Consider the following 15,743-nt stretch of genomic DNA (forward strand, 5'->3'; position numbering starts at 1 on the left):
TAGGTCATGTTTACGTGAATGACGTCAAACTCTCGTTGGTGACGAGAACGAACGAGATTCTGTACTCTCTCTCAATAGGAAACTAAACAAGACGACTTTTGCTCAGCTCTCGTCATCAAATACATGAAAACCATGTAGTCGCCTTATTGGGATTTTAAACACTTATATCAGACAACATGTCTGTTGATTTCATCATTATAGGGTTACTTGTTACCCTTTCCGGCCACTTTTCTGAGGGAAATACACAAACTGAAGGTAAGTCTGCAACACTTGTCACTGAAATCTCCTTATAATGTCACTACATTACAGTTCAGCATGCAGCGTGACATGGTTTCACTTTCTGTGGGTACTGAAATTAGGCCTAACTTATATTATTGGCCTTACTAAGCAGGTTTAGTGTTCCAGTTGTCAGATGTTTAGCTACTTGGATGTAAGAATTCATAATTGATGATCTGTCACTGTGAATTCACCCTGGACCACAATACACAACAGTGACAGCTGATCATCTGCAACAGGACAGCGATTCTGGAATCTGTCATTGAACACGAAGTACGGGTCAGCGCCCTGTTGGAGAGCTTCAGTATTAGGTTGTGGCGATTAATGACTGTTAATAACGACATAATTTCTTAACTGAATACTTTAATAAAACATTATCAAGGATCCTCATATTGAATATACAGTGATCAATCTACAATTTATTTTAATGAGTCCTTTTCAACTGTATTGTTAAAAAAATGGGTCCCACAATGTTAAATTTAACCATTTTCAGAAATTCTGTGAGTCCCATAAAAATTCTATGAGTACAGGACTCGGGACTCGCATGTAGATTTATCACTGCTTATATGACAAATATTTGTAAATACTCTTCTTTCTTTGTTAAACTAATTTTATTGTGATGATTCTTTTTCTTATGATCATTAAACTTTGACAGTACCTCATCCTGTCAGTGTAAGACAATAGCTTATGAATTACCACCTGGATGGCAACATATGCTGGTTAATTATGGACATATTTTTATTATTAAAGATGTATACTCGCATTAAATCCATTTAATTTTCAACTGTGGAGTGAAATGCATTTAACTATTGACCTAACAATACATCGTGGACTGAGTATTTTATTGCTGAAATGTTGTCACTTGTCACAGCCATATGGATTGCAACCTCATTGTCATATCATGAGCCGTGATCCTAGACTGAGCTTAAATCGAGCAGTATTACAGGTACAACTGTTAAGAAGAGTTCCACTCAGAGTTTGTGTCTCAACATTCAGTCGTTTTGATGCTGTGCAGTTTTAACTCATGATGACAACATTGTTAAATGAATGTTTTATTGTAAAAGCCTCAGTTTTACCCCTGCAGTTTTTCTTTATTTTTTTATTTATTTTTTTCATTCAAAATGTGAAGGAGTTGGACAGGAAAAATGCATAAGTCAAGAACTCGGATACAATAACATGTATCTGTTTCCCTAAATAAAACACTGTCAAGGTTAGTTGTAAAACACCACTGCACTGAAACATCAAGGAGTATAAAACCGCATGATCGTACGCATAATGCACCCAGCAACATATTTCAAGCAAATGACCATTCCAAAGATAGTTGCCTTAATTTATCACTAAATGACTAATGGAGAAAATAGTGGTGTACTCCTTTACAAGAGCTTAAATCATATTCCAGTGTCAAACACATGTCCCTATAGTCTACTATAAGGCCCAGATTTCAACTTTAAAATACCCAAGGCCCAGGCTTCAACTTTTAAACTGAAATTCATTATATAACTGAATTAAAAAGAGTCCACTCGGGTCGCATACAGAGTCATAGGGTCTACATAGATGTTTCATCTTAAAGGGTAAATAAGCAAACCCGGAAGATGGTGGCACCACATTATGCTTAAAATGAGAATATTCAAAATGAAATAGCAGGATTCACAAACTTTGAAAAATGTGTAAGACAATTGAATGAAAGGTTTGTGTGGCTGTAATTAAAAGGCTAGAAATTTGTTAATCTGGGACAAAAGAAACATAATTTGACCCAAAAGCATTTGTAATTGTCCAAGTACAAGTGCTGCCATGGTTTTGAAATCCTGGTATATAAGCTCATATTGCTGAACAAAACCCAGGAAACACTATACGAGCTTCTGACTTGACACACAGCTGTACATGTCATGGACATAATCACAATGTGTTAATCATCTTATATTAGACTATCATTTTCAGCTGCTTCCATACTCATACAGTTGCTGACATGTTACAACAGCAGATGGGAATTAAGGTGTTGTGTTACCAAACACTGAATTACATGTAAATTTGTAGTTAACTTGGGAATATATATGTTGTACAAAATGTACATGTATCTGGCAAAGTGCATGTGTATGACAGAGATTGAATTGATAGCTTTTGGACCAGAATTTGGTTGTTTTCCTCTTTGTCTTATCCAAGTTAATCTGATTGTTTTACCATATTGTAACCAAATTATATTTGATCAGATATGTGTCCTAGATCTGGGTGATTTCAAGAGACTGTTGTCATATATAAAGATCATTACAAAACAAACTGCTGGCATATACAATTATTCTTAGCAAAAATTGAAGTGACCACCAAAATGTTCACATATATACTGAAATACTTGGGTCCTTGATCACTTTTTATTATCACTTATGTACAAAAATATATAATTAAACAGCTGTTGTATATTGTCAGGACCATATAGAAGTTTACTAAACTCTCTTTTTTATTAACTTATTAATCTTGCTGAACCACACCCGAGAAATTAAAGTATTGACCAAAATCAAGCTGAAGTTCATTAAAAGTTTTCTTTAGGTGATTGACCAGTCCATAAACTTTCATATGGCCTGAAGTACAATTCAATATATATACATTATTGGAATACTAATACTATTTTATTTTCAACCTAGCTAGTAGCCAATTTATTAGCCACATCATATTTTTAGTAGCTAATGGAAAAATAAAAATAGTCAATGGCTATATGTATACTGCAGTACTTTGGCTAACGACAGTGCGAGTCCTGTTATAGTATATGTAGTAGCCTTTGATATTTGCACCTGTGTTTTCCACAAACAGTTAACTGGCCCTTAAATCATGGACAAAATCTATAATTATATGCTGTGAACACTCAGCCATATTTTTCAGAGTAAGATTAAAAAATAAAAAGTTAAACAGATTGACCTCCACTGTTTAAGGTTACATTAATATAAATATCTGGCAATATTTGGCCAGATTAGTCAGGTAAGATAACTATCATTGTTATTGTTGGATGTTGTCTAATAGCGGAGTACTGGATCATAGGTAGTTCTAATTCAGTATTTTTAAGAATACAAAATACTTATATATATGAAAATAACAATGTAAAATTAATATTACAATGTATAAAAATCCTACATTGGATGTCAGTGACAGTGCAGCTATAAAGGGGAGCATTCCGGCCCAGAAAAGGTGACATTCCAAGAGTTCCTATGTTAAAATGTCATTATATATTTTCTGTATATCTGACAACAAAAATGTAGTCAGAATAACCTGTTACAGTTAAATCCCTGAATCACAACGCTATAGATTTCATATAAAAAAGGCTATTTCAAAACAATTTAATATTTCAATATGAAGAAATTGTAGAAATACACAAGTTCAATAATGCTGTACATTTCCATTTTCATCTAAAGTTGTTAAATTTGACCAGCAGCATGAAAGGTATATAAAATGTTATTGTGTACAAAAAACAAATCAGTCAATATTATTGATCAGCAAATAACCAGTGATGGATTTAACTGTAAATACATCTACAATAATTAATGTCGTTATTACACCAGGTAGCTGTTACTGGGTGATAAAATCAAAGTACAGCTGACCAATTTATAGCAGACAGCGGTCATAGTGATGGTCTGCCATGCATGTTAGTTATAGAGTATCATTAATTGAGTCAGTATAGTGTACAGACTACATTATTGGTGTTACACAAAAGTCAGAACTAACAGATGTTGTGTCAGGGGACTATTGTATGCAATGATTAACATTACATAATGAGACATAAAGGGACATACAGCTATCATACATTTAGAAAGGTCATAGGTCATAATGATAGATAAAATCCTTTTATATCTCATTATGTAATGTTAATCATAAGGTTACAATAGTGTAACACAGGGACCTGAGAATTTGTTACAGCTATATTTAGACATAAACTAAGGTGTTCAGAGTAATTTTACTTTGTTTTAGGGGTTGAGATCAACTTCCGGTAAAAATTCCACCCCAATGATGATAATATACAAGAAGGGAGGAAAGATTTAGATGTCGAAAAATTGACCACAGACTTACTTAGCTTTCTTGCATCAAAAAACACATTTCTAGTTAAACTTGATGTACGTATATTCACGTAAAATGTACTTTCTTTCTGCAGACAAAATCTCCATTTCCTCCCAAAATATTTTCCACATCCGAGTTTCAAAGTTTTTCGCAGACATAGAGACACTTTTTTGTATATTCAGGAGGTTGACGTCGGCCGCGTGCCGAATCATGTGTTGATTGGCTGGTTATTTTTGGTAAAAACATGGCTGCAGGTCTAGCTAATATAATCACACCATGAGTCCCGGCACGTGGCTGACGTCAACCTCATGAATATACAAAAAGTGTCTCTATGACTGCGAAAAACTTCAAAACATGTAAATTACTCTAAACACCTTAGTTTAGGTCCAAATATAGCTGTAACAAATTATCAGGTCCCTGTGAAGTGTAACACTAGACATTTGTTCTAATTTCTATCAATCATTTTCTTCAAATATTTAAATAGCACTATCTATATATTAAAAATGTACCTGAAAATTTGAAATACGGAAGTGTGTAATACTTTTTAGTACAATGTTTACGTAAGCTTGAACATGTGTTGGGAGAGAATAGCTATGTTAGTGATAATGGGACCAGGTACCGGTGTAGGGTGATAATGGGACCAGGTGTAGGGTGATAATGGGACCAGGTACCGATGTAGGGTGATAATGGGACCAGGTACTGTGTAGGTTGATAATGGGACCAAGTGTAGGGTGATAATGGGACCAGGTGTAGGGTGATAATGGGACCAGGGGTAGGGTGATTATGGGACCAGGTGTAGGGGGATAATGGAACCAGGTACCGGTGTAGGGTGATAATGGGACCATGTACTGTGTAGGTTGATAATGGGACCAAGTGTAGGGGGATAATGGGACCAGGTGTAGGGTGATAGTGGGACCAGGTGTAGGGTGATAATGGGACCAGGCACCGGTGTAGGGTGATGATGGGACCAGGTACCGGTGTAGGGTGAAAATAGGACCAGGTGTAGGGTGATAATGGGACCGGGTGTAGGGTGATAATGGGATGGGACCAGGTACTGGTGTAGGGGGATAATGGGACCAGGTGTAGGGGGATAATGGAACCAGGTACCGGTGTAGGGTGATAATGGGACCAGGTGTAGGGAGATAATGGGACCAGGTGTAGGGTGATTATGGGGCCAGGTGTAGGGTGATAATGGGACCAGGGGTAGGGTGATAATGGGACCAGGTGTAGGTTGATAATGGGACCAGGTGTAGGGTGATAATGTAACCGGGTACCGGTGTAGGGTGATAATGGGACCAGGAGTAGGGTGAGAATGGGACCAGGTGTAGGGTGATAATGGAACCAGGTACCGGTGAAGGGTGATAATGGGACCAGGTACCGGTATAGGGTGATAATGGGACCAGGGGTAGGGTGATAATGGGACCAGGTGTAGGGAGATAATGGGACCAGGTGTAGGGTGATTATGGGACAAGGTGTAGGGTGATAATGGGACCAGGTACCGGTATAGGGTGATAATGGGACCAGGTGTAGGGTGATAATGGGACCAGGTGTAGGGTGATAATGGGATGGGACCAGGTACTGGTGTATGGTGATAATGGAACCAGGTGTAGGGTGATAATGGAACCAGGTACCGGTGTAGGGTGATAATGGGACCAGGTACCGGTATAGGGTGATAATGGGACCAGGTGTAGGGTAATATTAAATGGGACCAGGTACCGGTGTAGGGTGATGATGGGACCAGGTACCGGTGTAGGGTGAAAATAGGACCAGGTGTAGGGTGATAATGGGACCAGGTACCGGTGTACGGTGATAATGGGACCAGGTGTAGGGTGATAATGGGACCAGGTGTAGGGTGATAATGAACTGATAAATATGGTCCTTAATCCTTTCACCCCTAATGTAACTAATGAGTCCATAATGGTTGACAGTGGTGAAAGGGTTAAGAGTTTCTACAGCATTTATCACAAATATATATCAATTAACAAACGTAACAACCTGGTAATCCCTATTTGATCGGTTTTTACTTACCAATTCTGATTGTCAATTACAAATTATTCCGTTTGAACTCAGGTGTCAGATAAATACAATGTAAATGATATTTGAAAAGTAATTTATTGCTAGGAGTTTTATTATATGATTGAAGGATTTTTTTTATTCATTTTTTTATTAAAACTGCATAAAAGTTGGTTGTAATCCATTCATTATTAAAGAAAGAAACCTATTATGTATAGTAAATAACTTATCGTAAAAATATAATGTTTATTTGGGAAATTATGATCTGTGCTAAAAAGTTATAAACTGATTATATTAATGCAATGCTATCAATCATCAATTGGGTTACTACCTCTTTTTATGAACCCATAATCGATTAAGATTTTAAACCAACTGCTCTTCACTAGTTTGTGTACTGTGTATGTGTTCGTGATTCATGGGTGGATCGCTCGAGTGGTTAACACTCCGGCCTTCCACGCAGATGGCCAGGGTTGGATCCCCAAAAAGCGTCGTACACATGGAATATTCAGAGAAAGAGTTTTTCTCCTGCCAACACAACACCAACACCAACAACCCAGTTGTAGTATCAATTGGTCTCGGGTGGATGTTGCAGTATCTGTGCTGTAGCATTCAAGTGAGGTGGCACTATAAATGATACTGTTGGAAGCATGGTCCCACTACAAACAGAACACAATACATCTGTAACACACACACATGCATACCTGTGTCAGCAAATTATACACATGTGAATAATTATATAACCAGTGCTTATAAAGATACAAGAATGAGTTATGTTAGGTGTTAATAACATCATAAACATACACTGTCTTTTTGCACAGAATTAGCGAGGGTCGTGACAAGCATGAAGATTATGTATGTTGTGTTACTGGTAAATACACGTAGGATGAGGGAATGTTCAGTGAAATTGTAATCAGGTATACAATTTGTATGTATGTTGTGTATTCAACAAGTTACCTGTATACCATTACAAACACTATCCAATGTCAGGCAGTGCTGAATAGATATATACATAAAAATGTGGTCTATAGATCTGTATGTGTTGTGGTAATGGATCTACAGACCTGTGGTGAATCCCTGATCAGGGCCATGCGATATATATGGCCAATACTGGACCTTCATGTAATCCTTAATACACGAGGAATGTAATAGGTACACGATCAAATGGTTAATTGCAAAAACACATGTATGAATTAATATATATATATGTGTGTATTTAAGATACAGTCTACAACATTTCAGGATTTTATTACATTCATACACTCTGGCTAATTATAACAACAAGTAATAATTGCTAGATTATTTGATACGAGTGGGCTGTATTTCAATACATTTTATTCCCGAAGCCTTCATTTATATATGGAAAAGCGACTGTTGATATCACTATTTTTTTTGTCGTCATCAACAGATGAATATAGAAACAGCTGTAACTGTTATGTACATGGTAGCACATGTATATTATGTGTTAGATCGTATAACCGTTAGAACTGCTATACGTATACCCTAGTTAGCACTTATAGAAGCAGTGGGCACATTGAAAGAAGTCATACCTGAATTAACTAAAAACAAAAAAGATTGCAGGTCGTCCCAAAATGTTTTGAAAAGTTATGTCTTATGTGCTAGTGTGCTATTTGGTAACTCAACACCTTGCTCTAATGAGACTCACTCACTCCCTATCCACCTCCACAAATTCTAACAAGTATTATAATGATCAAGTTGTTGCTTATAAGTTTAAACTCATGAAGGATATTTTATCAGTTGGATTGATGACCTCACCTTTATAGATAATGATTATATAGAAGAAAACAGCTTGTATGACATTATCATTTTCCCTAATATAAGTACATATTAGGTCTGATGTGGTGATCAGCTACTGGGTTATTGTTCTTTAGGTATCTGGTGAACATGACTTACACAATTTGTATGTCACGTCTACATACAATATCTAACCTATTATTGCTGTCCTTTGAGATCCATTCCTCATCATTAGAGTATGATATTGTAGTTTTATAGATGGCATCGTCAGTAATCAGGGTCATTTTTAACCTAGGATCAATACTGAAACACCATAAACTGTTATGTACAATGTATATTGTACTAATTGTGTCATAATGCTTATTCAGACTTCACTGTAAACTAATCAATAGATTAAGTCCATTTTCGTCCTTGTAGCATCTTTGTATATTAACAATATATTTTATCATTATTAATGAGCGGTTATACTCCCATTGTTATTCATTTTGTGATAAATGATACTATTAGGATAACAATAGTTTTAGACATAAACCATACATCATAGCTAGCTATAGTTCAACAATTATTCAATAGATAATGGTGGTTATTTATCATGGGGATTCTTTTACAAATGTAACGGACCTCAGTTGGACGTTGACCTGCACAAGAGTTGGATTATGAAAGCAACTAATTTCAATATAGATATAAAGAAATCAAGTTAATTTTGGAAAATCTGTCAAATATAAATTTCAGTTCAGTTCAGTTTGAAGCAATCACAGTATCTTTGTATTTCTTTGCCGAAATTATTCACAAAGCACATGTGCATATGATTGAAGGCAGTTACATATACCGGTACACATGTAACACCATGGCCTTTGCTTACAACTTGTTGTTTGATAAAACAGTACAAATTGTGGGTGCTTCAGACCATATATCTACCTAATGAAATTCAAAGGTTGATATTGAAATTATATATAGTCACCATTTAGACTTATAACTGTTCATGGGTGGTAAGCAATTCAGCTCTTAGATGTACATGTATGACAATGGATACAGTACACAATTGTACAACCCTAAGGGCTGTGTCAGGACTATTTACTGCTACTAGTGATTCTGTTTATCTGGGTCAATCAATATCAATTTTATCACAATTTCTGTACTGCTCCCAAACTCACTTATATCCATCACCTATTCCCGGCCAAGATGGCAGACAACACAATGCAGACTAATAATGGGAATTATCAAGCCATACCAACAAACATTTACCAAGTTATTCCTCACATTACTTTGCTTGCTGGGAAATTAAATTGATTTTGGAAGTTGTCATGGTAACATATAGGTGTCTGTCGATGGATTCTGAAATCAAAATTGCAATTTTAGATCTTAAATGTTGGAGTACCCAGTAACCAGTTACATGGTATCCAAGAGATATGTGCCTGATAAATTAAATGTGGCTTAACACAGCTGACACCCACACAATAATGTTATCGGAGATGTTACTGATGTCCTGGACAGAGGGAATAGACAGTAATGATTTATTTGAAAAAAATCGTTATTTGCCCATGATGTAGAATCATTGCTGGTGCTAAGTTTAATTATAATTTCAGAATGAAATTTATCTTGTAGTGGTGTGAAAACTATTGTACGACTGTCATCATCTTTTCTTGATCTACCTTGTAACTATAAAAGGTCTACAGTGTAATAAGCCTGCAGCATGCTGTAGTAAAGAATCCAATAAATGACCTTGAATCAATCACTAAAAGAAAAGAAAACAGAAATTAAAAAGAAAATAAAAAAAAATCAGGGGTCAAACTTGAGAGTGTCACATTTCAAACCCTACACTTTTCCAATGCTGCCATACAGGATTGAAAAAAACACAGTTTGAAAAGGAGTGTCTAATTTATTGGCCACGAACAAAGCATACAAAATGTATGACAAATAATTTACCAGGGAAACTTTCTCTTAGCCAGAAAATCTCCTTTAGGTTACTTCATCTTCTATTTAGAAGGGGGAATACTCCAAGTCAAGAAACTCTGTCAGAGTGGAATTCTTCTTTGCAGTTATAACTGAATTTGATGAAACTAACAGGTTATATCAAATTTCGCTACTTTTCTGAATTTCACAGTCTCTGTTGTTTGAATGGATCTTTTCATTAACCATTCACTCATACTTTATTTCCAAACTATTTGTTAAGTTTACATGTATTTGATGTATGTGAATGGGAAGAGATTTGTATTGTATCCTGCTAGTCTGGTTGTATCCTGTTTCGTATGTATTGTCCTCTTCCTTTATGTTTGGAGATTGGAATTGGTGTCCTTGGGCTGCTTTGGTTCTCCATATAATTCGACAATTTTAAAATGCTAATGAGGAATCATGACCTGGATGGGTTATTGTAGCTAATCTTCCAATTCCTTTGTACAAAAACCTTTCAACAACAACATTGTGTCGTAAGATGTTGTCTTGACCATACGTTGACCCCTTCTATATACAGTGTATCACCTACATTTTACCTGTTGTCTGCCATGTACAATGCCTGTCAATACATACAATTTGACCTCTTGTTAACATACTTTGTATGTCTGAGAGAAATAAAAATCTTGAAATCGTGTATGGTGGTGCTTTATAAACTCGGCCAGTCATGATATCTGGTACAAGCTGTATAAATATGGGAACCATCCAGCTGCCTATAATATAAGGACTGTTGAACTGTTCTCGGCCGGTATTTACAAATCCATTGATATACATGTACTATGAAAAAGTATTTACGTACAATTCACAATTAAACCATTCAGTCAGGATCAATTGGCACCAATAGTGATTACAAAACATGAAACCCAGAAAAAAAGAACTTTCAAAGCAAAATAAATCCTCAAAGCACATCAATCTAATCTGTCTCAACAATTCTACAGCAATGATATGTCAGATGTTTTTGATTTTGTTGTAAATTTTAAAATGTTTTATAACCATTGGTTAAACTAAACTCTAATTTACCTTTTAGCATCTGAAGTCTGGGGTAGAAAACCAATACCAGACACAAAGACATAGACTATATCTTTCTGAGATCTGCATCAAGAGTTTTGAACATTCAGATCCCGGTGTAGTGGGAGCATCATGGGGTCAATTTGTGCTTCAGCAAAGTTTATTGAATAAACCAATAGGACAATAAATAATACAGATAATAAACAAATTTGTTACTGATTGACAATTTTGGTCACAGAGATATGACATTAATGATGCAGTAATGTAACATACAAAATGTACAGGTAAAAAAACATTAGTTGAAAATGGGTGCAATATCAAAACATTCACATAATTAATTAGCTGCCCATCCAAAAATAATTCCAGGGAATTATCTGAAAGACACTTGAATAGAATGAGTGAAAACTGATATGGTGTTCTTTTGGTTTTAGCTATTGAAACCTGTAAAACTAATCAAACTCCATGGCTGTTTTGTATACATATAATTGTCTGTCTGCTGTGTGCCTCCGGGGTAGGGAGTGGGAGTGGAGGTGATGTATACCCTAATGTAGCCAGGATATTAGATGATGATGCGATAGTGCTAGGTTATTATACCAGCACGTAAGTTATACTTATCATATATGTCTGAAAGAAAAGAATCTTTCCAAATAGTAACAGTGATGGTTTCCATTGCACAAATGTGTTGTGAAAAGCCTTAAATTTCAACGTTTTCCCAATGTTGTTTCGGTATATATTACAACATGATTTTAATAGAGTCTAGCATACGTTGTATGTACGTATATGTTAGATATGGATGTTCTTGCCCAAGGTTGTAGAATTCGGGGTCAGAACCAAGCCTTTGTCAAGGTAACAAAATACTTAGAACATTCATATCCCACAAACAATATGCATACCTAGCTACATATTAATTGATTCTTTTCCCTCCTTGACCCACCTCGAGCTCTTAACAAAAACTTTGGTAGATCAGGACATAAACGATACAATAGTAATGCTAAATAACAAGAAATTTCTAGATTACATCTACACAAACTTAAAAGGGCACCGATTACATATACATAAACTAAGGCCATAATGGAAAGACAGAAAAAAATACAATAAAAAAAGATAAAAGCAAGACATTTAGGGCAAGCTTGTACAACAGTTTTCGAGGAACTATCACTTGTCGAAGGAGAGATTGCCACCCTCAGCAAGACAACGTTTTTTCAGTGTTGATATGTATAGATTTTCTAAAGCTGAACTTCTAATTGTTTACTGTCTTATCTTCATTTGTGTTCTAATAATGTCTTTTCTGCAATTTTCCATAACATTGTATTTTTCAAAGTGTTAAGCAATGAACTAACTTAACAAACATGACAGAAACATTTGTTGTGCTAATTCTACTGACTTCGAGGTAAAGTTTTGATGGTGAAGCCGACACCGTCACGCTGTGGCTAAGACTAAGAGTGTCGGGCAGTCTGCTAGTATCACGGAATTGAATAGATTACTTATTGTAAAAGACACCGAAATATAATGACAATTTCACCGACACCAGTAACATTTTCCAGAAGTTATCGAACGAGCTCTTGCATACAAATTGATCACATGACCGCTACTTGAGAGCTATCATGATTTATCGCTGATAACATTGTTAAAACTTCGAGTAAACAACAACAGGAAAATGGTTCACCAATCGATTATTAAAAACCGTGAGGCTTTGAGGACTTCCGTAAATTCATGTCCCATGCCGTAAGACTTTAGCAGGGATGAAAATCCGTGAGATTTTGCCTCACGCCGTGAGATCTGGCATGTATGTGTTTCCCTAAGTTTTCAAAAACTACATATGCTCCACACTCCCAAAATAATAAGAAAAAGCCCTGAATCAGAATAAGTGAAGTTCCCACCCACTGTACATTACACAATGAACCTGTGTGGTGAATAAGTTGTACTCAATTCCAAGTGATAATATTGGTCTCCATATGCATGAATCAAACGGGTAACATTGTGGATGGGAACTGTATACATATTCTGTATATAACAGATGTTATGTGATGTATGCACAGTTAAGACTACTGTATAGCGGTTATATTTCGCGGGGATTTTAATTTCGCTATATTCACGCTTTGACTAATATCCGCAAATTCTAAACACCAGCGCAATTATCAAAAATGTTAACCACTTTTACAGAGCCTATCACAACATGTTGAAAATACTAAACGCTGTTATGCAAGGTAAAATAAACTCAAATCAGATTATCACCGGACAACTGGGCAGTCCATGTTAAAAAAAACACTTACATATAATTAAGTGGCCACAACATATTTATGTGTATACAGTAGATGATTAATTCTTTCGAGTGAAGTCACTGGCGGATGACGACGCTCGGGATCAGTGTTTGCAAATGGTTTACCTGTATTTTGAGGTGTTACCCTTAAATGATGACACTCAAAATACTTTGCACGACACTTGGGATTCGGATGCACAGCGAAATTAAAGCAACCGCGAATATACTGAATACGATACCGCAGACATTGACCCGGGAATTTTAAAGCGCTATACAGTATATACCGTAGGTATGAGGATCATTGGTCCATTACAGTACTGCAGTGATTGGATGGTAGACCATTGGACCCAAGCCGACCCTATACTGTAATATTGATTCTCTCGAAACACTGTAATCATGTTAGAAGGTTACGACTATCATAATTTGGTCCAAAAAAGACTGAGATACAATTAGTTGGTTAAATGGTGTGACATTTTAATATCACGTTCCTCTGACCGGAAAATTAGTTGTTGTTACGGCTGGAGATGAAATAAGTAATCTAGCCAGGCATCAAACTGGTCACCATGGAAATAGGAGCTTACTACAAAATGGCGTCATACATCTCTCCATAATCCCCTGCAGCATGCCACCAGCTTTGTTCTCATGTAACTTAATTTCTGGATCACTTTGTGAATCACTACAAGATAATATTCTGGTGATTGAGTTTTGTGGTAAAGAGTAATGGAGTTACATCTGAAGTTGTAGACAATATACAAAAACAAAATCACTACTATCCAATTAGTTGATATCAATGAATGCCTATAAATATTGTCATTCAAGAGGTCTCATAAATGTTCTCCCAGTGGCATGAGTGAATACATGAAAGATGAAATATTGGAGATGATGCATGTAACATTTCATCTGTGACCCATGTGACTTGTTAGGCATAGTGATCATTAAAAGCAAGGTACTGGTACGTATATACTTACAAGGTGACTTCAGGAATTTACAAAAATGGAAGTCATTTCAGACAGCTGGCCCAAAGACTGTTTGCACATATAGTTATCAGTTGTTATGCAGATGTCACCAAAATAGTTTGACATTTCTAACTCACCTTTAATTTATTGTCTTCAGTGTATTGAGAACTTGAATGGCTACTGGTCATTTATGTATTGGACTTTCTTCCCCATTTTTAGCTCGCCTATTTGGATAATAGCTATGGGGGCTAATGTAGTCACCCCGGCGTCTTTCTCCCACTTTCTGAGGTTAAAGTTTTTGGGCAAGTTTTTTCCAGACAGTGTTGTATCATCACACTCAATAATTAATACACAGTTGTCTTTTATGAGTTGAAGTCATTTATATCGAGGGTAAGCTATGTGCGGGACCATATTTTCATATTTAAAGGGCCAAAAGCAGCTTAATTGGACTTAGTTAAATTTGAGGTTAAAGTTTTTGGGCAAGTTTGTCTCCACGTGCATGTGAGTTTTATACTTTTATATCAAAAATAATACTTACCACGTCCAATTATTATGCAAATGATCTCCAACTACCAGTTCATGTGAGTTTTATACTTTTGATCATCAACTTCTTCTCAGGAACCATATAGCCTTGGGTCATTTGGTTTATCTTGTGGCTTGCTGATGATGAAAGAGCTCGAGTTGGACTATTTAAATTGTTCAAGTTGTAATGAACTAAGCCAGTATTTAAATTCAATGTTTGAATTTAAAGTAATAAAATGTCATTTCTTCTGAAGAACAAATAAGCCGAATGTTTGGCATGTGTTTTGCTTGCAATTGTTCAATTATAATCAAATTAAATGACCTTGACCACCTTTCAAGGTCAAATAGGTCAAATTAAGTGAATCATACACTGAATGTAACAAGTTAAACTTGGGTGATGAAAGACTAATTAAATTACCTTGACCCATATTGAGGGTAAACAAATATTACAGAGTATAAATGTTTTTGTCATTGCATTACTATGAACGTTTATGATTATATGACCTTGCATGCTTTTAGTTCACTATTCACATATATATGTGAAACATCCCAACAGACATGGAATTGTTTTGTCAAAATTATAATATCCACTCATGTACATATATGTCCTGATCTGCTTGAAGACTGGCAATGTTACAGGCGTGACTGAGGTATAATGAAAGTTGTGGATTGTAAAGTAAGTGTAGTACCAGCTGTTTCAGATTGAGACTCGAATCTATTTCTAAAAGAAAATGTATTTATCAAAACATATATAACTCCATATGTGCATACATGTATGAATATATGTATAAATGTTTGAATGTTAAAATATCAGTACAGTACTGTACATGTATTTATCCATAAATGACTGGCAGAAAGTTTTGCTTCTCGTGGATGATGGAAGACATATTGAAATGCTAAATATATGACCAGAATAAATACATTGGCACAAGGAGTTATTGTTCACAAGTAATGGGTCATGTATATAC

General features: G+C 35.7%; 1 protein-coding gene across 2 annotated transcripts in view; it reads left to right on the forward strand.

The window, feature by feature from the left end:
* The first annotated feature begins 48 nt into the window (after positions 1-48).
* Positions 49-15,743, forward strand: part of LOC110464996 (neural proliferation differentiation and control protein 1-like) — a 69,098-nt gene continuing 53,403 nt past the window's right edge. For both annotated transcript variants that reach the window (XR_002464565.1, XM_021520535.1), the window contains exon 1: positions 49-255. Coding sequence is in view for 1 of the 2 variants with exons in the window: in XM_021520535.1 (XP_021376210.1) it covers positions 177-255 (79 nt within the window). In the remaining variant the exon portion in view is untranslated. The remainder of the gene's footprint in view (positions 256-15,743) is intronic.

Source organism: Mizuhopecten yessoensis, unplaced genomic scaffold (assembly GCF_002113885.1).
Source record: "Mizuhopecten yessoensis strain PY_sf001 unplaced genomic scaffold, ASM211388v2 scaffold11045, whole genome shotgun sequence".
Taxonomy (NCBI): Eukaryota; Metazoa; Mollusca; class Bivalvia; order Pectinida; family Pectinidae; genus Mizuhopecten; species Mizuhopecten yessoensis.